Source organism: Cygnus olor, chromosome 2 (assembly GCF_009769625.2).
Source record: "Cygnus olor isolate bCygOlo1 chromosome 2, bCygOlo1.pri.v2, whole genome shotgun sequence".
In the NCBI taxonomy this organism is placed as follows: Eukaryota; Metazoa; Chordata; class Aves; order Anseriformes; family Anatidae; genus Cygnus; species Cygnus olor.
In genome coordinates this window covers 5,425,183-5,451,585 of record NC_049170.1, presented here as the reverse complement: position 1 = coordinate 5,451,585, position 26,403 = coordinate 5,425,183, and the positions used below count along the sequence as shown (strand labels likewise).

The 26,403-nt window shown below is 48.0% G+C and overlaps 3 protein-coding genes across 10 annotated transcripts in view; 2 read left to right on the top strand and 1 right to left on the bottom strand.

Moving 5' to 3' along the window:
* Positions 1-7,804, top strand: part of LOC121064539 (mitogen-activated protein kinase kinase kinase 3-like) — a 77,979-nt gene extending 70,175 nt beyond the window's left edge. For all 5 annotated transcript variants that reach the window (XM_040546181.1, XM_040546182.1, XM_040546178.1 and 2 more), the window contains 5 exons: positions 628-776; positions 1,358-1,489; positions 3,626-3,755; positions 4,380-4,557; positions 5,413-7,804. In XM_040546181.1, coding sequence (XP_040402115.1) covers positions 628-776; positions 1,358-1,489; positions 3,626-3,755; positions 4,380-4,557; positions 5,413-5,641 — 818 coding nt within the window. In that variant the 3' untranslated portion in view covers positions 5,642-7,804. The remainder of the gene's footprint in view (positions 1-627; positions 777-1,357; positions 1,490-3,625; positions 3,756-4,379; positions 4,558-5,412) is intronic.
* Positions 7,805-8,328: 524 nt separating this feature from the next.
* Positions 8,329-18,680, top strand: ACAA1 (acetyl-CoA acyltransferase 1). Its single transcript, XM_040548014.1, has 12 exons — positions 8,329-8,565; positions 9,712-9,805; positions 10,063-10,120; positions 11,058-11,137; positions 11,635-11,677; positions 12,435-12,533; positions 13,225-13,305; positions 15,155-15,345; positions 15,453-15,632; positions 16,418-16,473; positions 17,228-17,373; positions 17,520-18,680. Exons 1-12 carry the CDS (start codon positions 8,344-8,346, stop codon positions 17,593-17,595), a joined length of 1,326 nt encoding a protein of 441 aa, XP_040403948.1. The 5' UTR covers positions 8,329-8,343; the 3' UTR covers positions 17,596-18,680.
* A 610-nt stretch (positions 18,681-19,290) lies between these two features.
* Positions 19,291-26,403, bottom strand: part of DLEC1 (DLEC1 cilia and flagella associated protein) — a 39,369-nt gene continuing 32,256 nt past the window's right edge. For 3 of the 4 annotated variants that reach the window (XM_040548011.1, XM_040548013.1, XM_040548012.1), the window contains exons 32-38: positions 25,890-25,984; positions 25,714-25,798; positions 24,967-25,167; positions 23,909-24,070; positions 22,764-22,917; positions 22,038-22,161; positions 19,291-19,841 (exon numbers count right to left, since the gene is read on the bottom strand). In XM_040548011.1, the coding sequence (XP_040403945.1) occupies positions 19,718-19,841; positions 22,038-22,161; positions 22,764-22,917; positions 23,909-24,070; positions 24,967-25,167; positions 25,714-25,798; positions 25,890-25,984 (945 nt within the window). In that variant the 3' untranslated portion in view covers positions 19,291-19,717. Of the gene's footprint in view, positions 19,842-22,037; positions 22,162-22,763; positions 22,918-23,908; positions 24,071-24,966; positions 25,168-25,713; positions 25,799-25,889; positions 25,985-26,403 lie in introns of those variants that run through there. The other variant, XR_005816971.1, reaches the window with a different exon arrangement.

The window sequence follows — 26,403 nt, the reverse complement described above, 5'->3', positions numbered from 1 at the left end:
GGGTCAGCTGTCCTGGGTCTGTCCCCTCCCAGCTCCTGCTGCATCCCTAGCCTGCTCGCTAGCAGGACAGAGAGAGGCTGAAAAGTCCTTGGCTTGGTGTAAGCACTGCTCTACAACAATTAAAACATCAGCATGTTATCAGCGCTCTTCTCATCCTAATCCAAAACATAGCGCCCTGCCAGCTACTAGGAGGAAAATTAACTCTGTCCTACCTGAAACCAGGACAGTTCTCAACCTAGGAACAACTAGTGAGATAAAACTCCTTGCTGTTCCCTGCCTGGGTGGCTGCTCAGCCATTCTGTGTTCTGCTAACTGTCCCATAGCAGAGGAGAGAAAGTTCAACATTACCCAAGAAAGCAGTTTCTGGAGGAAGGACTCTAAAGAAATGTGACTTTGCTGTGACTCGTTTCTGCTTTATAGTAAAGTAGAGCATAAAGGACATGCACACACCAGTAGCTCTCATACAAATAAAACAGTTTTGTCGTGGTGCCCCTGGGAGAGGGCAGCTCACTGCCTGACCTGGTGAGATCACTGCAGGCCTGATGTGCATTTTGTAGGGTCAGATGGACCCTGATGCTGAAATCTCCCTGCTGTGCTCTTCTCTCAACCCTCTCCTCTTTTCTGCAGCCCTGCAGGCACCAGTGAACTGGAGGTTGGGGAAGCTGCTTGGAAGAGGAGCTTTTGGGGAAGTTTACCTCTGCTATGATGCTGACACTGGCCGAGAGCTGTCGGTGAAGCAGGTGCCATTTGACCCTGACAGTCAAGAGACAAGTAAAGTGAGTGTGAGGGCAGCGCTGCGCTCTGCAGCACGTTGTGGGGCTGTGGGCTGGAGGCTGAGGGTGGAGGTGGCGGAGGAGTCCGTGTCCCTGATGGGAGGCAGCGCATGCAGACTGTTGGGTTCGCCCTCTTTGGAGTGGTCCCTGATGGCTTTTGTGGCACCAGTCGGCGTGCCCTGGTGATTCCTCTGCCTCCATTTCTTGGTCACTTTGGCTTATTGTCTCTGGTACCATCTCCTGCAGGTCTGTCTGCTCTTCCTTAGTTTTAGCCTTCTTGCTCCACTCACCTTCCCACTCTGGGTGCTGCATTAGCTTTGTTGGTGTCTTCGTTCACATCTTTCCAGAAAAAACTCCTTGAGCACACCTGTCTCAAAGCCAAGTCCTTGCGTATCCCACCTGCCTGCCAGTTCCTCGGGACAGCACTCCTCATTTCTGAGCCTTACATGGCTGATGCCTGAGCAGGCAGCTTCCCAGGTGCTATGAAGTGTTCAGTGTGGAGCAATATTGGGGTAATACTCCTGTTTCGGAGAGGCACGTGTAACCATTCTCTTTTCGCACACAGTATGTCTGTTTCATGGCAGGAGGTGAATGCTTTGGAGTGTGAGATTCAGCTGCTGAAGACTCTCCGCCACGACAGGATAGTGCAGTACTATGGGTGTTTGCGGGATCCCGAGGAGAGGAAGCTGTCTATCTTTGTTGAATACATGCCAGGGGTAAGTGCAGTTCCTGCTAAAGATTGTCATGAGCTAGAGAGAGCAGATCTACACTGCCTTGGAGTTTGGAGAAATTTGGATCTGGAGTTGTAGTGAAGCTTAGCTGTCAAGTTTATCTGCTGAGCCAAACCAAACCAAACCGCTGCATCTCAGCATCCCTAGGGCTTGGGGAAGCTCAGATCGAGTCAGGTGTCGTGGTCAGGCCCCTCAACTTGCCGTGGGTCAAATCAAAAGCCTGGAAGCCAGGTCTCAGGTTTGGATCCTGGGGAAGGGTGTGTTCACAGTCTGGAATCTGAACGTGGTGAATGTGGGACGTGGTCCAGATCTGGCTCCAAACACTGTGGCCTGAGCCCATCCTTAAGTATTTATTACAAATCCCTCCAGGACAAGTTAATAGTACAACTGTCCACCCACAGCTGTCACCAATTATTTCTGGCTTTCAGCACGTGTGCATTAAAACCAGCGTTACTCACTGGTAAGCCTTCTCCTGCTCGGGACTGAACCTATTGTTGGTGGCACGATCCAATCTAACAGGAGTGGATTAAGTTTGTGGTTTTGCTGACATCGGGCGAAATAGCTCCAGGGAAAAGGAAGCTCTGAGGGAGCCTAGGCAGGGGTTGGAGAACACACACAGATTAGCCGAACATCTCCTCCGTTTGCAAGGACGCAGGTTACATCAGAGTCAGCGAGACGAAGTCACTGCTTGGTATAAACCAGCACAACCGCTCGCATTGCTGGGTGAGCTGCTCTCCTGCGTCCTGCCTGCCCAGCTGGATTCATTCCCTAGTCCGTGGAAGAATAAATCCTTGTTTGTTCAGGCCGTGTTTGTAAGGTCAGGAGGGGCTGGGAAGTCATCTGGTCACAAATTATTTTGGTCATTAGTAAATGTGCTGCAAGTTCTCCTGACATGTCTTGAATCAGGTGGGCTTCATGCATTTGAGCCCCTTCCAAGCACCGTCCTGCCTCCGTCCCCAGGGGCGGGCGTATCACTTTCAGGCCTTATGACAAAGGAAAGACCCTGAAGAGTAAAACCCAGAAGCTTCAGCAGTACCCTTGCTGCTCGTTCTGCAACGTGCTGGTGTTTGTTAGCAGCCAGGAAACCGACGTTTGATGCTGGGGCAGCGTCCAGCAAGGCTGGAAGTTGAGTGTTTGTTTTCTTTGCGATAAACCAGAGCTCTGACCAAATACAGATTGACTTTAGTGCCACGGGGATGGCTTATTTCACAAAAGCAGCTCAGGGCTTTGGTTTCCAATGGCAGTGGATATGATTGAGCTCCCAAACCTTGCAGAAGAGCAGCTCCAGACTGCTGGACGTGGCCAGGTTTCTGACGATACGCAGCTAGCTTGGTAAAATCTTCCGGGGGCAAAGCTTGGTTGCACCATCAGCCTGGCATTCTGATGATCACCCCTGTTAAAAAGCTGTGTATTTCCTGCTGTACCCTGCACCATTCACCTACTTTTTTCAGTTTATGCTTGGAAAACAGAACAGTCCACTTGACCACAAGTCTTGAAGACCCTGTTTTCCCTTCTTTGGCTTCACGTTTGATGTCCCCCAGTCAGGGTGAGAGAGGCCAGGATAAGGAAGCTTGAAGAGTTGTGAGTGAGGGAGGATACCTTGCATACAAGGTGCAGGAGGAGGTAATTTCAGAGCATCCCAGGTTACTTGAGCAACACCGTGAAATGGAAGGGAGATCCCCAACCACAGGATTACCACCAGCCCCAAAAGAAACTGGGGGAAAGGCTTCACAGAAGACTGTCAACCATGAAGAACTAGTTGAGAGTATCCTCTTGCTTGATTGGAAGCTCCTCATCATTGTGGTCCTTGTCCGTGAGCTATTGGTGAAGTCTAGCCACTAGAGGGAGAACAAGATCCGTGCTGTTGGCAGAGGGTAGCACTGACAGCTGTCAGAGGCCGTACATCTTTTTCCACTGGACTCTGAGGCAGTGGGGTCAAATCCTTGCTCCGTTCAGCACTTACTGGATGTTTATCTTGCCATTTCTACAACAGAGTGGGTTGGGTTTTTTTTTTTTGAGCTGAGAAATATGGTGGTTAGGAAAGTTTAAAAGGTCACTGTGACGTGATGCACCTGGTTCTGCTGGTCCTTACGGTTGCTGCACGATGTTTCCTCTCACCAGGGTTCAATAAAGGACCAGCTGAAAGCGTACGGTGCTCTGACGGAGAACGTCACTCGGAAGTACACCAGGCAGATCTTGCAGGGAGTCTTCTACTTGCACAGCAATATGATTGTCCACAGGGACATTAAAGGTGAGTAGGTAACGCAGGGAAGCTTCTTGCTTGCTTAGGTTTCTTCAGCCTAGCCTCACCCCGCCCCAATATAATTCTTGTACAAAACGTAGAGCAGGTATCTGGTGTTTAAGTTATTTTTGCCCCAGCTTTGCCTCTTGAACCATGAAAATCTTGAACAAGCAGCTGGAACCAAACTCTTGTTCTGTCTTTCTGCCTGGGATGCCCAGACTAGATACTCTTAAGAGAAACTAACTGCCTTTACAGCTGTCAGATCTCCACATTTCTAAAAATCTGGGGCAACACACGCAAGAATTGAGAGGCCCTGGTGATGGGAGGGATCTGAAGCTCTGTTGTGCTGTCAGTGGAAGCAGAATTCATCATCTCCCATTCACTGCTCACTCTTTGGAAACCTGCTGAGTGAGACTGTCCAGGAGAGCCAGAGGGAATCTGCTCTCCTAGAGAGCAGCTGCCTAGGAGAGAGGGATGTAAAATCCTAGTGCTGAGTCCAGCCCCAGCAAGACCCTTTGGGTTCCCTTACGTCCAACTCTTTGCCTCTGCCCTTCCTGCTCTCCCTGCTGTGGCTGCTCAGTTCAGCTTGCTGCTTCATCGCCTGGTGTTTTTGTTGTCGCTTTTCGTCACCAGGAGCCAATATTTTGAGAGATTCTGCTGGAAATGTGAAACTTGGAGATTTTGGGGCCAGCAAACGTATCCAGACCATCTGCATGTCTGGGACCGGGATTAAATCTGTCACGGGAACGCCGTACTGGATGAGCCCAGAGGTTATCAGCGGAGAAGGCTACGGAAGGAAAGCTGACGTGTGGTAAGGAATAGAGTAAAAACCCCACCACTGCCACGTAAATCTGACGATCCCTTTGGGAAGCTGTAGTGGGAGCAACAACTATAGCTAGTGTTTGGAAGATGGAAAGGATGCAAAGGATGGAAATGGGAGGTGAATGTCAGGATCAAATATGCAGACACCCAGAGGGAGCAAAGCATAGCTGAAAGCCCCCAGAGAGCAGCACACAAAACCACAGCTTGCTTTCGGAAGGCCCTGTGTGTGAGGACCACATGTGGCTCAACTGTGTAGCTGCCGTCTAATTCTGGAAAGCAAGCTGATGACAGAGCTTGCCAGAAGAGCTGTTGAGTTCTGGTCACCCCGTTTTTGGGTTAACTAAGCCCAGCTTGGAGGCTCAGTGTGATCTTTTGGCAACCCCTGAAAATCTGCTGCTGGACGTTTGCATGCGGCTCGGACACGAAGACAACCGAAATCATTGGGTGCTTCTGAGTGTTTTGAGAGGCCTCTCTGGAGGCTGTCAGCTGGAGCCTGAACGAGCAGGGATAACTCGACTTGTCCTCCCAATAAATGGGGATAAAGTCAGATGTAAATCTGTAGGCAAGCATGTTTCGTTCTGGCTCTGCTGTTTGGGGAACTACATCCTATTATTGAAACTGGGGTGTCTAAACTCGTCTGGGTTTTCCTTCGGGGGGTGCTCCCATAAGGTCCCTTGCGTTCTCAGCCACGTACTTTATAAAGCTTAATCTCTGGTAGCTAAAGCAGGCAGAAAAGCCACCAGTTTTAGGACAAATCTCACAAGTCTGCTCTCACTAGTGGGAGCGGAAGGCCACCCCAGCCCTGTACGTGCTGTCTCACCCCGCCTGCTTGCCCTCGTTGCAGGAGCGTGGCCTGCACCGTGGTGGAGATGCTAACGGAGAAGCCGCCGTGGGCGGAGTTCGAAGCCATGGCGGCGATTTTTAAGATCGCCACGCAGCCCACCAACCCCCAGCTCCCCGACGGCGTCTCCAACTCCTGCCGCAACTTCCTCAAGCAGATCTTCGTGGAGGAGAAGCGGAGGCCGACGGCCGAGGACCTGCTGAGGCACCCCTTCGTCAACTGCGGGCTCTGAGCCCCGGGCGGCGGCTTGGGGAAACGCCGGTGGGACGGGGGGGCGGCCGCCAGACCCGCGGCCCTTTTTGCACCCCGCGGTTCACACCTCAGCCCCGGGCTCGTCCTGCTTGGTGGCCCCCCGGGTCCCTTCTCGCTCGTCACCAGCTCGGTGGCTGCCGCCTTGTGGGATTTTTGAAGGCACGCTCGGGACCGTTGGAGGCTGGAGACGCAGGCCACCGCCGGGATTTGGGGACGAGGGCTTCCCCGGAGCGCTGGCCTCGGGGCGAGCACCCTCCTCGTCCCCGGGACCAGTGGAGGAATAAGATGCTGGGTGCTCATCACCGCTCCCCGCAGAGGAACAGGCGCCAGGCTTCGGCCCAGCTGGAGATGATCCTCAGACCGCGGAGTCGGGGGGGACCCGGTGTCCCCGTTCACGAGGGGAAGGGAACCCTTTGGAGGTGGCAGCGCCAGGCAGCCCCGCCAGAGGGGCGGCGTTCGCTCCTGTCCTGTGCCTTAAGCGGTTACAATCGCGGAGTGACGCCCGACTCGGCGCCTGGCAGGGAGTCGGGCACATTTATGCAGACGTCTTGCCTTTGTGTGTGTGCGTGCGTGTGCGTGTGGAGCAGGAGGAGCACAGCTGGGCCTCCGCACGACCCGGCCCGGTTCCTAAAATCAGGCAGAGAGGACCTGCGGGACTGCACGAGCATGAAGCCGCAGCCTGGGGCCGCAGGGCTGCGTAGATCGCGTGCAGCTGGGCTTCCTTCTGCAATGTTTCGGAAGTTGTAGGAGAAATTGGGAAAGCTTAAAGCATTGCTGGGCTACGGCCTCTGACCAACACTACTACCCTGTGGGGAGCAAGCGGAGAGGCCCTGGGAATGAATTTATCAGATCTTGGTGATTTTGGACAAATTAATTGCATCGCCCCATCTCCTGCTTCCGTGCTGCATTAGCTGTTTCCACCCGGCTCAGCGAAGGTTAAACAAGCAGTTCCCAGGGCGGTGCCAGCTTCAGGCCACCGTGTCAAACACAGGTTTATTTTATTTTATTTTATTTTATTTTTCACTGAAAATGAAAAGGGTTGCTTGGAGCGAAGGGGAAATGGAGAAAGGGGCTGGTTGTGTGACTTTGCACATCCTTGAATTCTGCCGGGCGGAAGAGATCGAGCCGTGCTGTGGCTGCAGCTCCAGAGAGAGAGGCAAAAACCAGAGTTATTTCAGTTAAAGAAAAAAAGACTGGGGCTGTTTGGGCAAATTAAATAGCTAGAAGGGTTCCCTGTAAATGTGTCCACGGAGCTGCCGAGGCCGGCACCTACCCGAGCTTTGTGCCTGGCCACCAGGGCGGTGGATGCCGGCTCTCCGGGCTGCCCCTCCGCAGGGGGGGAATAGTCGCCTCCTTCCTCTAGGGGAAAGAAAGGATTTTATTCTGTGAATAGGACCAAATCCATCACTCTGGTTGGTTCTAGAGGATGGATTAAAAAAAAAAACACAAGAAAAAACGTGTTGGCAAATAAGGGGTTGTCAGAAGAGACGAACAAAAAGGGTGTTTCAGTAAAGCTAGAAGTGTTTTTATGCTGTTTTCTCCCCTTTCACCGACCCTGTTCAGCTTTGATTTTTCACCCCTTAGGGGTGGATGTGAGCTGTTATTTTCTCCAAAGACTCAAGAACAAAAGTGGGGCCCAGCCGCGCTGCCCGAGCGCTGGGGGAGGCTACGGGGGACCCTCCGCAACGCTCCCTGGGGCCTCGTCAGCCCCACAAAGCACCCCAAAAAGCCTCCCTGGGACAGCCTGGTCCCCTGGCTCATGGGTGAGTGTGTTTGTATGTGTGTGTGTACATGTGTGTGTGTGTACGTGTGTGTGTACATGGGCGTGTGTGTACAGGGGTGTGCGTGCAAGGCTGCGTGTGAGTGCGCGCGTGTGAGTGCGACTTGCTCCTCAGGTGCCTTTGCCTTTGTGTTTTTTTTTAAACCCTCGCAGTGTTCTGATGTACAAAATGAAAACTAGAAGAGAATGTAATATTATGCCATGTAAATTTCCTTTTTTTTGTTTTTTTTTTTTATATATGTATATTTTATTTTGTCCAGCGCACCCGGGGGAGCGGGGCGGCCCTGCTGGGGCCATGTCCCCGCTCTGCGTGCGGTGTCGCCGTGTGTATCCCAGAGAAACGTTTTCCTTCCATTGGAAAAAGGCTCCGGTGTGATGTTGTGTGTCTGCTGAGCGTGTGGCCGTCCCCCTGTGTCATTCCCTCCTCGGGGGCTGCTGAGCAGCGGGGCTGGGGGCTTTGGCCTGAAATAGGGACCACCACCACGCATGCACTGCCCGGTCACATTGGCCTGGTGTTACACCATGGCAGAAGGCTGGGGGCGGGCTCTTTTATTTCTGCCTTCTTTCATTGCATTCATTTATTCTTATTTTTATTTATTTGCATTTTGTCTTTTCAGAGACTCATAGAACTTACTATTATTTTTAATTTTAATTTTTAATTTTTATTTTTATTCTAATTTTAACTTCTTTTTTTTTTTTTTTAACCTTTTAATTTTATTTTCCTTATTTCCTTTTGTTTCCGTTTATTTATTCCAATCCCTTCCCTCCCCCCTTCCTCCTCCCCACCCACCCACGGAGCCCGACCCGGGGGGCGGGGCCAGCGAGCGGTGGGCGTGGCCATGCAAACGAAGTGGGCGTGTCCCGCGAAGCCCCGCCCCCCCGCCCGCCGCGGGGGCATCAAGATGGCGGCGGGGCCCGGGGACGCCAAGATGGCGGCGGGGGGCAGCGGCGGGGCGCTGCGGCGGGTGCGGGCGGTGCTGGGGCACCTCTCGGGGCAGCCCCCGGCCGCCGTGCGGGCAGCGCCCTGCGGGAGCCGGGCCGGGGGAGCCGCCGGCCCCGACGACGTGGTGGTGGTGCACGGGAGGAGGACGGCCATCGGCCGAGCCAAGCGCGGGGGGTTCAAGGTACGGCTTTGCTTTTGGGGGGGGGGGTCCCCTCCCTGCTGCCCCTCGCGCCCCAAATCCAGGAGGCGCCTCCGGACCCCAAAGTCCTCGCTCCCCTCTCAGGGAGCTGCCCCCGCCCCAAAATGTTGAGCCCCCCAGCCACCAGCACCCCCTCAGGGGTTGCCCTCGCTGCCCCCAGCCCAGGAGGGGCTCCGCTCGCCAACCATCAGGAAAATAAAATCATTTTTTGGGGGTGCTGCGGTGCCACCGGGAGCCCCCCAGCCCCGCAGGCTGCTGTGTGGTGCCCAACCCTGTCACGTCCTGCCCCACGCTGAGCCCACCAGTCCCGGTTCCCCGAGGAACCGCGGTGAGGAGCATCTCCCTCACCTTCCTGCCTTGCTGCGGACCTCTTGGTGTGGCCCTCCTGGACCAGCCTTCTCCTTGCCAAGCCGCAGGAGTGGCGTCCCGGGGTCTGAGCAAGACCCAAGCATGGTGCCAGGCGACTGCTGTCGCTTTCTGGCTTCCTCAGTCTCTTCTCACATCACGTTCCCACAAACCCAGGCCCGGGATAGCCACAGCACCTGCAAGTGGAGGTGGTGGGACATGAGGTGTTCCCAAGCTGCCTGTGTTTTTTCTGGGCTTTCAAGGGGCTGTGTTGAATTTGGGGTCGATAACGGCACACGCAGCTATAGTCTTAAGTGACTTAAGTCACTGACCTGTGCAAAACCCGCTCCAGGCGTGTGCCACGCGCTGCCGGGCGCGGAAATCCCCGCAGTAACTCAGCTGGAGCTCAGCGGGTGGTGGGGTCCAGCTGCTGCCCTGTGGGGTCATCTGGGTTTTACACAGAGGGAACTCTGAGTCTCTGCATGCTCGTGCTGTACAACTCATCCTAGTTGCTTTACTTTCAAGGCCCTACAACATATTCGTATAAATCCCAGCTAGGTAAGCAAGCTGCGTGTGTTACAGTGCTTGAAAAACACTCAGGGCAAAAACATACGTAAGAGTAACGCCTTTGTAGGAAAACTCAGCTCGGTCTGATGGTGGCTGTAGAGGTGAGGTAGCGCTGTGCAAGCCCGGGCACCGACCCTCTGCAGCAGCACGAAGGTGAGCTGGTGGCGGGGCAGTCGTTGGTGTTCGTTGAGTAGCGCTAACCCCGTGTGCTTGCAGGATACCACGCCCGATGAGCTGCTGTCTGCCGTTATGACGGCCGTCCTGCAGGACGTCGGGCTTCGTCCAGAGGCGCTGGGAGACATCTGTGTGGGTGAGTGATCGCCCTCCGTCCTGCCTGGAGGCTCTGGGACAGGCCCATGGGAGACTCGCGGGTGTTGTGGGGATCAGAAGGGGTTGATGCGTGGCGTTATTATGCTCATGAAATTAACACGCCCTTGATGACTGTCCCAAGTGGCTGGGCTCCGATCAGATGGCACCGAGCCACGGTGACACTAGTGTCCTTCGGTGTCAGCAGCAAATAGCGGGGGCAGTGCAACTGATTGATGGGAATCCTGTCTTTGCACGCAGGAAACGTGCTGCAGCCGGGAGCCGGCGCTTTGATCGCAAGAGTTGCGCAGTTTCTAAGGTAAACTCAACCAGATCGAGGTTTCTTCTCGTCTTCTTGGGCCTCAGCTACAGAGCCGCATTGGGTGAGAGGTCGTGATGAGGCTCGTGAGCTCGTAGGAGTTTCTGGCAGATCACCTTTTGCCTAGAAGTCAGACTTTGATCGAGCGTTTGGAGAGCCCTGCTGGGAGAAGCAGGCCCTGTTGGCAGGGGCCGGGCGGTGCTGCGAGGAGCGGCCTCCCCTTCCACGCAGACACTGCTCCGTGGGCTGCTCCCCTGATCTCCCCCCATCAGCACAGCGGGGCCAGTGATGGAGGCGTGGAGGCGTGAGCACTTTGCTCGCTCCTGGCAGCCTTCCCAGGGAGGCAGAGGTGAGGCTGATTAACCTCCGTGCCGCCTCTGGACGGGAGATCTCGTTTTGTGGGCTCCCAGCTGCTTCTCCGTACCGCAGGGCTGTACTTCTCTCAGCTGTACCTGAGCCCCGAACTTAGCAGTTGTCTCAGTTCTTTGTTTTTCAGAATTGTGGCTGATGTCTGCAGCTGCATCCCAGCTTCCAAGTATTTCAGCCAGCTTTTATTGCTGAATGACGTTTCCTTCTGCTAAAGCAGTTTACAGTCGCTGCTTTGGAGGGGCGCAGGCACAGCAATTAGGAATATTGCAGAGCCTTTGAGCATTTCTGGCTCTGGTCAGAGCTCAGGAACTAGGCTTGTGAGAGGGACCTGCTTACTGAGGGCTTTCTGAAGAATAGACTCGTGGGGAAACAGCACGTGGAGCCACCTGCAATTCAATTTGGAAATTATCCATGGATTTTGCTTTGTCTTGGTGCAGGTCCAAATAGGTCAACAAATGTATATTGGGATCTGTCCCGAGCGCGAGGGTTAAAGTTTAATCAAGCAGCCTAACGTTCTCTGTAGTGGTTTGGTTTGTTGCGTGGTCTTTAACGCTCCCTCATGTTCTAGTGGTATCCCAGAGACGGTGCCTTGCTCGAGTGTGAACCGGCAGTGCTCCTCCGGGCTGCAGGCCATTATCAATATAGCTGGTAAGTGTGCACGGGCACTTGGGTTGGCGTTAATGCCTGCCGCACCACAAGTGCTCCTTTATCCTGGTCATTTGTTCTCTGGTCCCTTTGAGCAGTAAAAACAGTGATAAAGCCTTCTGCGGTTGGGAATTCTCAGTGTGGTGTTGACTTGAATACTTTCATATCGTTGAGATATGAAGATGCCCTTATATATACACCTCATACCCTTGAGATATGTAAGATACCCTTAGAGAAATACCTTGGTCATCTGAGGATGAGTTCTTCCTGGTACCACTTCCACGTCAGGCTCCTTCTCTTAGGGTCGGTCCTGTCCTCCCTGCTTGCAGGTCAGGTCGTGCTTAGTTTCAGCCACGTCAGCTCCTTGGCTTACGTTGGAGCGCAGAGGGAAAGCCCCTTCCAGGGGTGGTGAGTGCGTCAGGTGGTCACAAAACTGCAGCTGGAATCCAAGCGCTTTTGCTCCTAACGATAATAAGAACGTTTGTGCACTGCTGTTACAGGTGGCATCCGAAATGGGTCATATGACATTGGCCTGGCCTGTGGGTAAGAACATCTTTTTGTGGCACTTTTATGGCCTCCTGCGAGCAGCACGCTGTCCTTCTGCAGCAGGTCTTGGATGAGGCGTCAGAAATCCCTTCCAAGCAGATCTGTGTTCCCAGAACGCAGCAGACCATGAAGCATCTTAAGCTTCGTGGCCTAAGACCGACTGTACAAAAGCTCGCTAGTCCTAAGCGGTGGCTTTGTATTCGTGCAGTAAAATTGGGTACCTTCGATCTGTTAACTCATCTGTAGGTCAAAGACTGCAGCCTCTGGGACCCACATCTGAAATTCTGTGTGTTGCAAAATGCAAAGGGCATAGCTCACTGAAGCCTCTTTGTCTTGGGTTGCTTCATACTTCGTGTTGTTCTACTGCCAACCAGTTTTTAAGCTGGAACTGGCCTTTTTCTGGCTGTTGACAACTCTAGTCCAAGAACCTTGGGTTTCTCATTACGTCTGAAGACAGAAGTGCCAGAATAGTTAGCAATTCCTTCCTTGCTGTGGAAACATGAGAAATTAACTGTTGACATTGGTTTCCTGTCCTAATGAAACAAGGACCCACTTAGGCTAGCAATCCATCGTAATTTTGTGCTAATTTTTGTATTGACGCCTGAAGGGTTTCTGCCTCAGCCAGTTTTTAATTATCAGCTGCACTTCTATAGGTTAATAGGAAATAATGTTGTCAAGACGCTGACCAGTCGTAGCTGAGCAATCATCATAAGTGGACGCAGTGGCAGTAACTTCAATTTTTTCCCGTGTTTAGCGTGGAAACAATGTCCCTCAGAAGTGCCAATAACCCTGGCGATATCAGCTCCAGTATGATGGAAAACAGCAAAGCTCGAGATTGCCTTATTCCCATGGGGTGAGTGTCTCCTCTCAGAGGGGTTTCCAGGTTGTCCATCCCCCAGTGACTGCTGTTTCACACCGATCTGAGTGCCGGGAGCTTGGCTGTGGGCGTCAGCATCCTCCTGGGCTGGTGCAGAAGATCTGTGGTGTGGAATGGGTGGGGAAGATCAGCAGCTCTGATGAAAGATTTTCTTATGTCTTAAGTTCAGTGGCTTCATTAATTCAAACAATTATGAATCACAACGTTTTGTGTGTTTAGGATTTATGGAAATGCTCTTGCATTTCATAATTTCAACTTCCATGTAGAACAAAGCCGCTGTTTCCTTATAAAAGGATATTCTGCTGTTCTCTGAAGTGCTAAAGGTGTAAGGCAACAGCTGCCTTGAATTCTTTCCTCCTGTACCTGACCTGCCAGCTTCATTAACCCCCTTGGCACGGCCACACGTTAGCAGAGATGGAGGCCATCCTCTTCGCTCTTAAATTGACCCCGAGGGGAGTCTGTGGTGTGGTGCGAGAGTGGATTTGAACTTTGTTTTGGTTAATGGATTTGATTCAGGGTCCGCCCCTGCCAAGCAGGTCCAGGTTGAGAAGTCAGCAGTTAGCTTTGAGACTGAAGCCGCTGCTTGTAGCTCGTGCTGTCAATAAAAGACAATTCCAGCTTCACTAGATATATTATTGGATTATTTTTCTGATGTTGTTTTCCCCAGAATAACCTCAGAGAATGTGGCAGAGAAGTTTGGAGTTTCCCGAAAGAAGCAAGATGCCTTTGCCTTGGCTTCCCAGCAAAAGTAAATGCTTCTTATTTTTACCTTTTTCATTACTGAATACATGGAGAGAGGGGGGAAAAAAACAACTTTGCGTGAGTGGTTAAGTGCAGCCTTCATCTTGCCTTTCAAAACTTAACAGTGAGTAAAGAAGCTTGTTTGGACAGAGCAAAGACCAGCACGTGTCTTGGGTGGTGTGGTAAGGAAGCCGGAGTCCAGAGCTGCTCTGGGAGCCGCGTGGTTTTGCGCACTTAACACCAGACGTGCAGGCTTTGAGCACCGAGGGCAGCCGTGTTTGTCATCGTGTGAAGGATACAATTGCCACGAGGTTTCCGAAGCCGGTGGACAGCTGAGTGTTTTCGTAGTGGCTTTGGCTCGGTGTCATTTTAAACCGAATGTGGGCGTCAGAGCAGAAGTGATCTTCCCTGAGGGGGAGTATTTCAAAGTAGCCATTTCTAGAGAACTGCCAAGCTTATAGGAAGAGCTTGTCTTTGCTGCAGGCGTTTGGCTCCGAGTGAGCCCAATCCTACCTCTAATATCCTTCCTTTAGGTTAAAAAATTGCCAGGGTGAGCTGACCCCCGGAATCCCTGGGGCTGTACCAGCAGTCCAGAGACAGTGGGTGAGACACTGAAGTTGCTGGCATCAAGGAGTTAAACCAGCTTTCAGAACTGTGTTTAAGCATCGCCCCGGCCCAATTATTTATCTAATGCAGGAAGCCACTGGACAAGGCAGTTAACCTTTAAATTCTGGCCCTGCTTCGAGGGAACTTGGCACGCCAGGCTTTCTCACTGACTGATAGCGCAAAAGGGTATGTGAACACGATCCTCACCTCTCACATGAGGAAAGGGTTGATTTTCTGGCTGCAGGCTCAGGATGTCTGCGGAGTTACTGATCTCTCCTTCGGCTCTTAATCTCTCTTACTTGGCAGTATTAAATATTTATATTTTATGAATAAAAGCGTAAAGAAATGAGGGAGTAGAACAAGCTTTGTCTCCAATTTGCATTACCTGAAAAGGGCGCTTTGCTGCTGGAAGGTAAATCTTCTAAATTTTCTCTGGTGCAGAGGCTTTTAAATACCTTGTTAGTATGAAAGATTAAAATTATGTGCTCTGAGTTAATTATAATTTAGCTACTTGCATTCTGCGCACTTCCATCAGTCTGGGTGTGTCAGTTGTTCCCTGCTGGTAATGCTGCTGTCAGAGGGACCGGAGTCGATCCTCTGTGCACCTTTACTTCTGGTTCCCTTCTGTGTAGTCAATAAATTATGCAACATAAATGAGAATCATTTGAGGTTGAAAGATGACATTTAAATGCCAGAAGATGATACTTCAAGTCTGCAGTCTGAAAGTCAACTTGTTTTTTGTAGGACAAAATCTGGAATGGGTGAAACTCTAGCCATTCTGTAACTTCTCACAAGTTATTAGTATTACATAGAAGCTTAGCTGACTTGCCCTGTTTTAAACTTCCAGAAATAGGCATTGATGCTTGAACATCGGGATTATTTTCTTCCAGTTGTGGTGTGACTGTACCACTGGACATGTACAACTTGATGGCTGTGGGCTGGTGGTGGTCAGTCAGTCACTAAGGTGTTAGTGGGGACAGAACAGGATCTTGCTCAGCACTGTGTGCTCCTGTGACTTGGGTTTGGGGAGAGCACCCGTAATGTTGGCGATGTATTTCCTGTGACAGAGGTAAGAAGTCTGTCTTCCCATTAACGGAAAGCAGTATTTGCCTTCTTCCCATCCACTATGCAGTGACGATGCACCTGGTACCAACTCACATCTTAATTCATCCTCGCTGACTGCTCTTGTTGACGTGAGTTCTTGCAATTCTTCTCCAGGTTATTTTAACTTCTGTACTTTCCTCTAACAGAGCAGCAAAAGCTCAGCAGCTGGGACTGTTTAAAGCCGAGATTGTTCCGGTCAAGACCACCGTCCAAGATAAGGAGGGCAACCGACAAACAATCACTGTGCACCAAGATGAAGGGATTAGGCCCTCCACCACCCTGGAAGGCTTGGCAAAGCTGAAGCCTGCCTTCAAGGAGAACGGCAGCACTACAGCAGGTCAGCTCTGTCGTTAATGACATGATTTTCTGCCATTCCTGTGGCTTACCTGCCCTGTCACACAATGTGCTCAGGCAGAAGAGGTGGTAATAGATTTCTTCCAACAGGCAACGCCAGCCAGGTCAGTGACGGAGCAGCTGCAGTTCTGCTGGCAAAACGTTCGAAAGCAGCACAGCTGGGACTGCCAGTGCTGGGGGTGCTCAGGTCCTTTGCCGTGGTCGGAGTCCCGCCCGATGTTATGGGCATAGGGCCAGCCTACGCGATCCCTGCCGCTGTGGGGAAGGCAGGTAAGGAACTCATCGCTCACACGGCGCTCAGCACGAGGCAGAATCGCACCCTGCCGACTGAAATTTGAGGTGATCATTCCAGCATGTGCAGCTAGCAGGGAGAGGAACACTGGGCTTAAATTCAGAACCTTGAAAGAGATGCTGCCTAGTGGTGGTGTCGTACCGCTCACTTCTGAGGTACAAAATACCACTCACTCGCCTTTGAGAAGCTCCGGACTAAACCCCTGCACGGTCTCAACAAGCTGCCAGCATGTGGCAAATGATTTAGAGTTCGTTTAGTTCTCTTTTCACTGAATGTGACTAGGCTGTGGGGGTGTGTTTTTTCTTTGTTGTTTTGGTTTTCTTTACAATTTTGGCATCTGACCAGTGGAATGGGCTTTCCTCGGTGTTATCATACTCACAGGGTTAAACAGCTTTTATAGCTCACGGTTATTATTGTGGTCAGCTGTCATCACTGTGGTTACACATTTGCCTATAGTTTTATCTTTGTCTTGAAATACCCTTTGGTCTTTAACCCCTCTGCAAAGAAACCGTGTTTAATCTAAGGAAACTGCAAACTCAGTGACATGATGCCACGGACTGTGAGGTTTTGCAGTCTTTAGATACTTGTACACATAAAGACATACAAACGTAGACACCCGACAGGGAGCCAAGGTCCTCCCTTTGTTGTTGTTAGCAGAGTAGAAGTAGAATTCATAAAGGAAGACTTCAAGTGAATTATTCTCTTTGATGTACTTATAAGGCAATAATATCTCCTTTTAAATCCTGACTTTTCTGAATCACAGGTCTGACGCTAAATGACATAGATATATTTGAAATCAATGAAGCCTTTGCAAGCCAGGTGAGTGATCATCCTGTTTGAGTTGTTACAGTGCTTGGAAACTAAATATATTTCAACTTGGTCTCAAAATTAAGATTTGACTACATTTCTGGCCAAATGTTAGGAACGTGTACAGACTATTTTCTTGAAATAAAAATAAGCAGGCATTGCTTATATAGCATAAGATTACCTTATTATTTAGTGGAGATCTTTTTTAATCTTTATTGTTGTATCCTCATACCAACTTGCAAAATTGCTGTTTCACAAGGCTGTAATTTGTTATAGGGTGGTGTCAGTGTGAATGTGTTGCACTTACCAATTTGCATGTCCTTAATGAAATGCAGAAACTTCACTTGTTGTCCACAAATCTGTGACTTGCCTGTCAGAAAGCATGTGGGCTCACTTCGAGATGAAGTTGATAGGTCTAGCTTGCTTCGTGTGCTTTGGATTTGTAATGTAGTTCCACTGCTTTCCACTGGCAAATGGTCCAGCTAGGCAGGCCTATAAATACTAATTTTAATACTTTCAGAGCGGCTGACACAAGAGTGTGGATTTTCTGTAACAGAAAACATAACTTGAGCTAAATTCATTCTGAGCACAAATCTTCTGAAGCCCCTAGACCCGCCTAGGATTATCTGCCTGGCTGTTTGCTGTCCTTCTTTGTATGTGGAGATCACCAGTCTTCTCTGCAGCCCTCCTAGTTCTGTACTGCAGGAGAGCTGAGAACTAACAGAGGTGAGAGCATGCTGTGAAACACTTCCCCGTGTCTTTCCAGGCTGTGTACTGTGTTGAAAAGCTGGGCATTCCCATGGAGAAGGTCAACCCCCTGGGAGGAGCAATAGCCCTGGGGCACCCCCTGGGCTGTACAGGCGCTCGGCAAGTCGTCACTTTGCTCAATGAATTGAAGCGTAGAGGGAGAAGGTGAGCACTGAACAACGGTATTGACCTTAGCTGTATCTGGGTAAATCAGGCTCAGAAGTAATCATCACTTTTGTTGGATTTTTTCCCCTGGTCAGGTGACATAAACGTGATGGTTTTTCTTAATTCCGTGTCTTCTTTCGTTCCAGAGCGTATGGTGTTGTGTCAATGTGCATTGGAACTGGCATGGGAGCTGCAGCAGTATTTGAATACCCAGGGAACTAAACTCCAGTGTACTGACAAATCAGCACAGCTGCTAATTCTCTGCTTTCTCTAGTGATAGCAAATGATTTGCACTGTGAAATCAAGTGTATTCAGGGATCCGTTACTAGCTCTACAAATTTCAGGCACAAATTGAGAAGCAGAATAAATCCTACAGATCAACTGAGGTGGAAAAATGCAAGATTGACATTTGCTTCAGCACTGTAAAGCATCCTAGGATGAGAAAAGAAACGAGTTCAGCTGAAGTTCAAAGACAGGCCCTCGTGTGGTGATTGTGAACGAATACTTGTAATCAATCCCTTTTACTCTGAACTCCTTCTCTCTAATTATATTTACGTTGTACATTGTTTGTATGACAAAGCACCTAAAACCGTGGCTCCAAATGAAAATGTCAGTGCACATGAAATGGCTTTTCCAGGGTTTTCTTAAAGATTTCATGATCTTGAAGGAAGTTTAGGAAGATGGCTTTTGAAAGCAGTGCAAAGACTTAACGTTTCCTTTATAACTACGTTTGTCCTACCCAAATCACAAGTTAGGTTCTGTCTTAAATCCTCCGTATGCTAGAGGATGTGCTTTAGCTTTATGTATCTATATATATATAGAGAGAGAGAGAGAGAGTTTTTCTTTTTTAACCAAGCTGCTCTGAAACCACCAGGGGGGCAAGGTGGAAGGGTTACTAGCAAGTAGTTTACACAGCAGCAAAATATAAACAAACAGTTGGGGTGCCTGCACAGAAAGGTTCTGAGGAATTGCTAGAAACAAAGTGGTTGAAGGTAGCCATTCCATTTTTTTTACAACATGTTTCTAATTATTAGCTTGTATGACTAATGTAGTAGACAAGCTTATGCTTAATAATTAGATATAAAACAGATTTCAGCACTAATACAAATGTTTACGTTTCATCTTAGGAAATTCTCCCTTCTCCGTTCTTGTTAACAGAAAGATCACTGAAGCTAAGAGCTAATGGTTTGAAAAAGAAATGTATTAATGACCTTTGACGTGCTAGGAAGTTTAAACTTGTAACACAGACTGAAGTTTTTTGTCCTAGCTCTTATTTTGCACTTAATAATACAATTGGGCTCCTGCAATATCTCTGTATTCTTTTTATTGTGATTGTTAGTTGAAGGTCACGATTAGCTAGAGCTGTTATATTTTCTCATGTTCCTGTTATGTAGCTTGTCTTGCTTACCCAGCAATCTCATGTATTTCAGAGCAGAAAGATAGCATTATGTAGAGGGGGGGAGGGAGGCAGTTGTAGCTTCAAGGGTCCTCTTGGCACAGTAAGGTTCCTATGTATAAAATGAGTTCTCAGTGCCAGTACGGATCTGCTTTCATCTAGGCAGAAGGCAGACAGCATCATCTTTTCTCTTCCAGGGTGGGTTTCGGCCCCTTCCTCCCCACACACACTGCCTCTAACAAAAACCTTACATGATGAGAGTGGAAAACCTAACCCTCTAACCGTCTCAGAAGTGGGAATTTCAGTGACCTTTAGCTAAAGTAATTCTAAAAACATTTGAAGAGATGTGTAAGTAAATGGGAACCATGTGGGAGGAAGGAATCAAAAGGAAGAAGGGTTTCTCCTGCCGTAGCTGAAGGGGCTGTTCTCAATACCCACGCGTGATGAAACATGCAGAGTCCAGGAAACATTGGCTTTCCCATATTCATGTAACATATTGAGAAGACAGCCAGGGAAATGGTGGTCTATTCACTAATTCTTGGTTTTATTATGTATCAATGGCCATTTTAATGTCAAACAAGCAGAAAAATTGCAAAACAAAAGCTTCTTTTTACCATACCAACAGTCATGATTGTAATTTGAAGCACACTGTACTATGCAAAAGTTTTTTTGACCTAACAGTTACCATAGCTGGCTTGCAATTTAAAACGTCATGTTGCAGAGGCTGGCTCTGTGGGTAATGCTAAGCTTATCACAGCAATAAAATACCACAGGAGATTGTGACTGTTTTCAAATTACTGTGACTTTTTTTTACCCATAACCTATAAACTTTATTCTGCTAAAACTCCAGTACACGTTTAAAAGCTGAAGTAGATGAAACTACAGGCTCAGCTGGTTACACTTTTGCAGCTGACTTATTACCTTGCCATCCCTTTCACGCTGTCCTGCTTAAATCAAATGCAGGTCTTCATACTTTCCATCGTATGAGCCGCATCCCCTGAGCTGCAGCTTGCAAGGCTTCTCTCCCAGCATCCCCATAATGGTTACAACGGCTTCATACTCTATGTCCTTCCTAAAGTGCAGAGGGAGATGACATTTCAGTTATAGCTGGACCCATCTCCATGGTTCAGGATGATATTAGTTACTTTGTGGAAGAAAAAGGAGAGAGCTGGCTTCAGTTTCAAAAATACAGTGGGGTTTTAAAGCAATGCTACAGTCTCTACCTCAGCTAAAGATACTGGATTATTAATTTTATTGTTGCAAGACGACCTGGAGTGTCTTCCTATCTGTGAAAGCCAATTTGAGTTTAAATAAATAAAATCAAGCTCTCCTAAGGGATTAGCATTGCTTGGGAACAAATGCCTGCCTGCACTGCTTTGCTGCGACAACTCCTTCCCTCTGACAGACAGGTTGAAACTGGTAAGTCTGTCAATGCCAGTAAGTCAAGGGATAATTGACTTGAGTCCACGTTGTAAATGAACATCAAAGAGCTTCCAGCAAGTGGAGTTTTTAGCACTTGCGCTAAGTGGAAGTCTTACAGGATAATTTGCCTAAGACTGGTGCTACCCAACGCCCTTGGGATCTTCCAGCTGGAGTACCCCTCTGCTGCTAAGAGATTGCCATTGTAAAGGCATGCGGCAAGAGCCTTGTCTACCAGGCAGCTCTTATTTCTCCTAGTACAAAATTCTGCAGGAAGACCGCTGATTTAGGGAGGTGAGTCACTAAAATCACCTCACACCTCGCATATCATCATTTACTACTGCCGTGCTGGTGCTGAGCTCGGCAGCGCTGGGAATTGTCTGGCCAGGCCTACACAGGTGAGCTGGCTGCTGGACAGCAGCGCCTGTGCTTCCTGGTAGCTTCAGGCAGGCTGATTATTGTTGGATCTGTTGTCAGACAAAAGGAAGCGCTTCAGGCAGAGTCGAAAGGCACTGCTGAAAGATTTAAGTAGTTGAGAATCTGGTCCAAGTTGGTCTCTGGTCCAAGGCACTGCTCAGAGCAAGGCCTAACAGCAGCTGCTCCAGGCCTCATCCCGCTGAGACTGCAGGAGCTCCAGGAGTGGAGAGCTCAGGGCCTGGCCTGGGGGACCTGAAGATACAACAATAGCTGTCACCTGTAGGTTGCTTCTTGAAATTGCCCTCTCAGCAGTGTTCAGAGTCCACTGAAATCACCAGGATAGGCTCATCCTAAACTTTCTGCCAGGATGTTAAAACTTCCACATAATGAGTGAAGCTTAAAAAAAAAAACACTTGTCTTTTTTGGGAGGTGTGAAAGAATATCATGGGACCTTTCCTCTGGCCATCTCACCAAAAAATCATCATTTGTAACGAAAGCTACGTTTTCCTTCAGGATTTGCATCTCATTAATTACAGCAAAGAAATCAGAGGTTTTGGGTCAGTGCCTCTGCTGTTCAGAAGTAATCCGCAGCCTTGACAAAATGTTATGGTAAGATATCCATAAACATAATTTGAACACTACCAGATGTTTATAGGACAAATAAAATTATTTGCATCTGATCTCTTGTGCTCTTTGCTGTTGTCTGCCTGCAGCTCATGTTATCTTTGTCATACGGAAAACCTTTGGACTAGAAACAACAAAAATGCATTGATTTTTTTTCCACCAAACATCAACACGACTCAGTCTAAACATTGCACCAAGCAAAGCAAGAGTAAAACAAATTGTATCAGTGCATTAGAATAACATTTTGCACTATTTGCTTCATCGGGTATATATTCTGAGGTAAAGGAATTCAAAAAGTTAACTTTTAGAGCACAAACTATAATGAAGTATCCCTGAGACTGACTGCAAAATACACGGCTCTTTCAGGCAAGACAAACAGATTCTTACTGGAATTTTGAACTACTCCATACACATTTCTCTCTTTATTCTAATAAAGTGCTAGATCTATAAAGGAGTTAACTGTTGTATCGGCTTCTGCACTGAATTGACAGGCCTGAGATTTGCCCTCTGTTGAGGACAGTATCCTAAAAGAAGGGATTTTATCCAGTTATACACAGGCAGTATGCCATGCCAACTGTTTTAACAGCGTGATTTGAAGTAGGTAAGGCCGAATTTCAGGGTGAGAATTCTAAAAGAAATCCCGTATATGGGAGCAGTGGAGGGAAAGAGGATGGAAGCACAAGATCGACAGGTGTCAAAGGCCTGATAACACAAGAACAGAGCAGAACTCTGCTTTCAGTGACTATTCACAATATAAGTCTGGTCTTGACAGGGAGTAACAGCAAGATTTCAGTTGTGTTAACCGTACCTGGCAGTAAAGGTGATCTGCAAAACAACCTTGGTAGGTTGGTCCCCTTCATGTGCCTCCAAAATGCCATTAGGAGGGGAGACAGAAAATACTTCCAGGTCATTATTATGCCTTTTCTGTTCATCTGCAGCAAAGAGGGCAAATATCAAACAAACAAATATGAGACCTGTATAGGTTTGTATAGCATATAGCTCTCAAAACAATGCACCTCCTTACGTGCCAACTAGTAAATCATGTTTTGCACTGTCACAAGCTTTCTGTGCATGTGGCCAGTTTCTATTTTCATCCTTTAATCAAGAAGAGTGATCAATGTCCTTGTGTCAGAATAATGAGACCCTTATCTTCTTTCCTTTGAAGTCCATCTGTTGTTGATCTCATTAGGCACAAGCTCAAACAGCCCTCGTGAGGAGCTGCTGCTTCTTGTTGCCTCCTGGGATTGTATTATAAATGAGCAAAGCATGTCCACCAACAGTGAGGGTTGTGGTTTGATCCTTTGGTTAAATCTGGAGTAAAGGCTGAAATCAGCAGAGATACACTGATGTAGATGAAAACAAAAAACAACAGCCACCACCACCCCACGTGAGAACAGAAGCAGACCTGGTATGTTTGGACTAAATATCATCGTATGAGGGAATGCACGGAGTCTTAACAAAACCAAAACAACCAAAAAAAAAAAAGAATAGTGAAACTAGAGAGCAAGGAAACCCAATTGCAAAACCCAAATACCCAGCAAAGCAGTCCAGTAACTTCTACAGCCGCTCCTGTTAGACAGGAAGACATGTTCAGTCTTGGTCTGTGCAACAAAGCAGGTCTTGAAATCAAGCATGTCGCAAGACAGCTCCAGAACTGGGACAGTAAGGTATGCAGTCACTGGGACCAGCTACAAAAGAGAGGAAAGGAAAAACAAGAAAACACTTTATTTTTTTGTATTGTTTTGTATCTGCTGCAGCTGGATCATTCTTACCTCAGGCACTGAATCAAGAGCACTTATTCTGTGTTCTTTCTGTAACAGAGTCAGTTCCCCATTCTACAGCTTTGAATGAATGAAGTTGTTGCTTGTTTCACTGTTTTGAGATAGGTTTTCAAGCTAGACTTTGTGGTCTTAATGAAGTAACACAGAGTGAACATTCTGGTTTGCTATTAGGATTTTCTGTGGAGATGCAGACATTACAACATCTTGTTGTCCCCAAGGACTTTATATGGCCCACTGTGAGTCACTGAGTTTGTGCAGATTGCCCAAGATTATTATTATTAAGTTGACTGCATCTTAGATATGGTGCTCAGATCTTACAGATCAGTCCTCAGAAATACCTGGTGTGAAGAAAATGCAGCATACTGGAACTGCTGAAGGTTTGGGTGGGGGTTATAGCTTTCCATGTGGAAGAGATCAGTCTTTAAATGTGTGTGGGCTGTGACCACACCATATGAGCTGGGCAGACTTTGGAGATTTTCAAGAAGCACTTGGGTACTGCAGGAGGCAGCGCTTGGTGACTCAGTTGCTGGCATGTTCATTGAGACAGTCCTGCTCCCTGCAGTGTCTCAGGACACAGAGTCATGCTGTGATCGGGCACGTTGCCCTTTGATTGAGACATATCATCTAGGCCTTCCTGCTGTGCAAGCAGTGCTGTTGCAGAAAACAGTGGTACAATCACTATGCTGCTGACCCAAAACCTCTTTGCCAATCAGAGAGTCACGTGCAGGCTCATCAGCGAGCTATCTCCTTTTGCAAACCTGTGGCCATTCACTTTAACTGTATGCTACAGGTTTACTCTAGAGGTGGCTGTATTTCACAGCTGAGTAAACCCTAAGGCATGTTCATTCTGAATCAAATGTGCTGATAAAACAGCCCAGTGCTGTGTTCATTCTCTTACCTGGGTACTGTGGTTACTATGCTCGATGACCAGATTTTGACTGAACTTCAGATTTCTCTCTCCGTTCTCAAACTGGAGCACTTGGAATCCAGGAAGCATCTGGGTATCTGGCAAATGTTGATAGGTAAGCAACTCCAGAGTTGTGTGGAATGACACTTTCACCTGTGGGAAGAGGAATTCAGAGGACCGTCACATAAGATGGCACTGTGTGCAGGAAATCCAAAGTAAACACTACTCAAAGGCCCAAGTGCACATTTTCCCACTGGAACCCAAAAGTGTTGTGCCAGCAACCAGATTCCCACTGGAATAAAGTGCTTTAATGGACATTAAAGAAAAAACACAGCTTTTTCCTATAAATCGAGTACACAGAGCTGGAGTGTAGAGGTGAACAGCTAATTGCTGAACCACAGGAGAGAAACATTCTCTAGCAAGACAAAAGCGCTCAGTTCCTGAGGTTATAAATACCATATTCCCAAAGATGTTTTAAAAATGTAAGTCTTCTTTCTTCTGACGCATGTGCAATTAAGACCTGTGTGCCTCTAAGTCAAAACGAACATTGAAAAACGAGAAGCACACTTCAAAATGCAGCTGAGGGTTATTCATTTTTGCACCCTAGCTAATTCTTGAATCCAAGACTTTGCTTCCTTTAATGTCACTGTGTACACCCCAAACTAACCATTTTTTCTTCTCTGAACTGCCTGCATCTAATTTAAGGAAATGAGGGAATGTAGGCTTTGGAAGTCTTTTAAGTAGTCCAGCATGTATTTGGCTATTGATTTAGGTGAGGTCCAGAAATGACACAGGGCTTTCTGCAAGAGTTTGTAATAGGTCAGAGTTGATGAGAAAAGCACAGCAGAGCCACTGTGGAAAAATACTTTGTACCTGCAATATAGCAGGCAAAATTGCAGTTATTAGCATTTGCTAATATACCACTATTTCCACTGACATTGGGAGATTTCTATACTGGTTGTGTTTTTCTTGTGGTTCATCTGGGCCATGCTAACATACCAATTACTAAACTATCTATTCTGGCAGAGGATTGTTTTTTTTGAGCCTACCAGCATGTTTTGCTGGGGATAAAGTACAAGCTGCGGTTGCTGTTCTGTTTCTTCCTTCTTGCTGTGGGATGTTTTGGTGCTCTTCTTGAGATCTGTGCTGGCCAGGCTGAAGGGCGTAGACAGAAGGAGCCTGAAGTACAGAGGAACCTTAGTGCAATTGATGAGTTTCAAACTCTGAGTCATTACTGAATCTGTCAAAACCTGGTAGAAAAATTATTCAAAACTGGTTAGTTTAAACTCCCTTGAGAGCTTTGTGCTAGTCTGGTCTTTCAACGGCACCAGGGATCTGAAGGACTCCATCCCAAAGAAGCCCATTATTTTTTCCTCGTGTTTTTCAAAATTTCTTGAGTAAAAACCCAAAATACAAATAATGTAATAAGGTTAGAGTCTTTGAATGTCAAAGGTCACAGAAACGGACTACGCTGCTCTAAGTGACTCATTCTCCTATCAGACCTTTATGTATTGAAAAGAAGTACTTATTTTTCTACTTAAGAAATCCTCTGCAAATAAAATAATACTAGAGAAAGATGTATAAAATAGGCATTGTCTGAGCTCAGCTATGCTTATTCATGGCTAATAAGTACCTGTAGTCCTTTTAGTTTACATATAACTATGTGCAACATCGAAAATGGCAACATGGGGACACTGGTAAAGATGCATTTTAAAAACCATAACATGCAGCTGTGAATTCTCACAGTAGCACAACAGCACAGTCCAACAGAATACATCTGTGCGTGAAGTACTTACTCCTGACAGAGGCTGATCCGGTATGAGATCACTTGCCATAGAATAAAACATCATTCCTCCATCATGAGCCATGTCTACTTTTAACCTGCGTGTAAAGAATCAGAGCTGGTCAGAGCCCTTCCCTCCAGGCTGATTTATTCTGTGAGTGTGGGAGGTGTCAGTGTGAAGGTACTTACAGAGCGTGCCTTACGGAGGCTCTCAGGTCTATTCGTAACGGTGGAGCATCGTAGCCGTGTTTGCGGTTGACTTTGTCAGGCACTGTCTTTGCGAGCTGACAACAAAATCCAAGCAGAAGTTCTGTGTAAATGACAGCACTAAAACCCAAAGCCCTGCTTTTCACTTGAGAGGCTGTTAGCCGAAATGGGATTCTGCTTGGCAACGTATTGCCTGTTTGTAAGACGTGATGGCAACGTGCAAGGAACGGCAGAAGTTGAGCAGTATTTGGACTCTTCATGACTGTTTAATTCAGACACAGACAGTGCTTCCTCCAGGAGTAAGGAACATTAGGGATGTTTTTATTAAATATTCTGTTATTCATTCATTATACCTCACACCTTTGCAATGATTCATGTCAGAGAATCTCAGAGCAATTCACAAAGCACTACTCAATCCTCACATCAACCTACGAGCTGCACTTGCAGTTTTTGAAGAGGAAGCTTCCCGGAGGAGAGAGGTGCTGTCTGAGATCTC

What these genes read in the sequence shown, in the direction of transcription:
- ACAA1 (XM_040548014.1), top strand. Translation starts at nt 8,344, where the DNA reads ATGGCGGCGGGGCCCGGGGACGCCAAGATGGCGGCGGGGGGCAGCGGC. An exon ending in AGAGTTGCGCAGTTTCTAAG is followed by an intron (nt 10,121 to 11,057) that starts GTAAACTCAACC and finishes CTCATGTTCTAG; the next exon opens with TGGTATCCCAGAGACGGTGC. An exon ending in GCCTTGGCTTCCCAGCAAAA is followed by an intron (nt 13,306 to 15,154) that starts GTAAATGCTTCT and finishes TTCCTCTAACAG; the next exon opens with AGCAGCAAAAGCTCAGCAGC.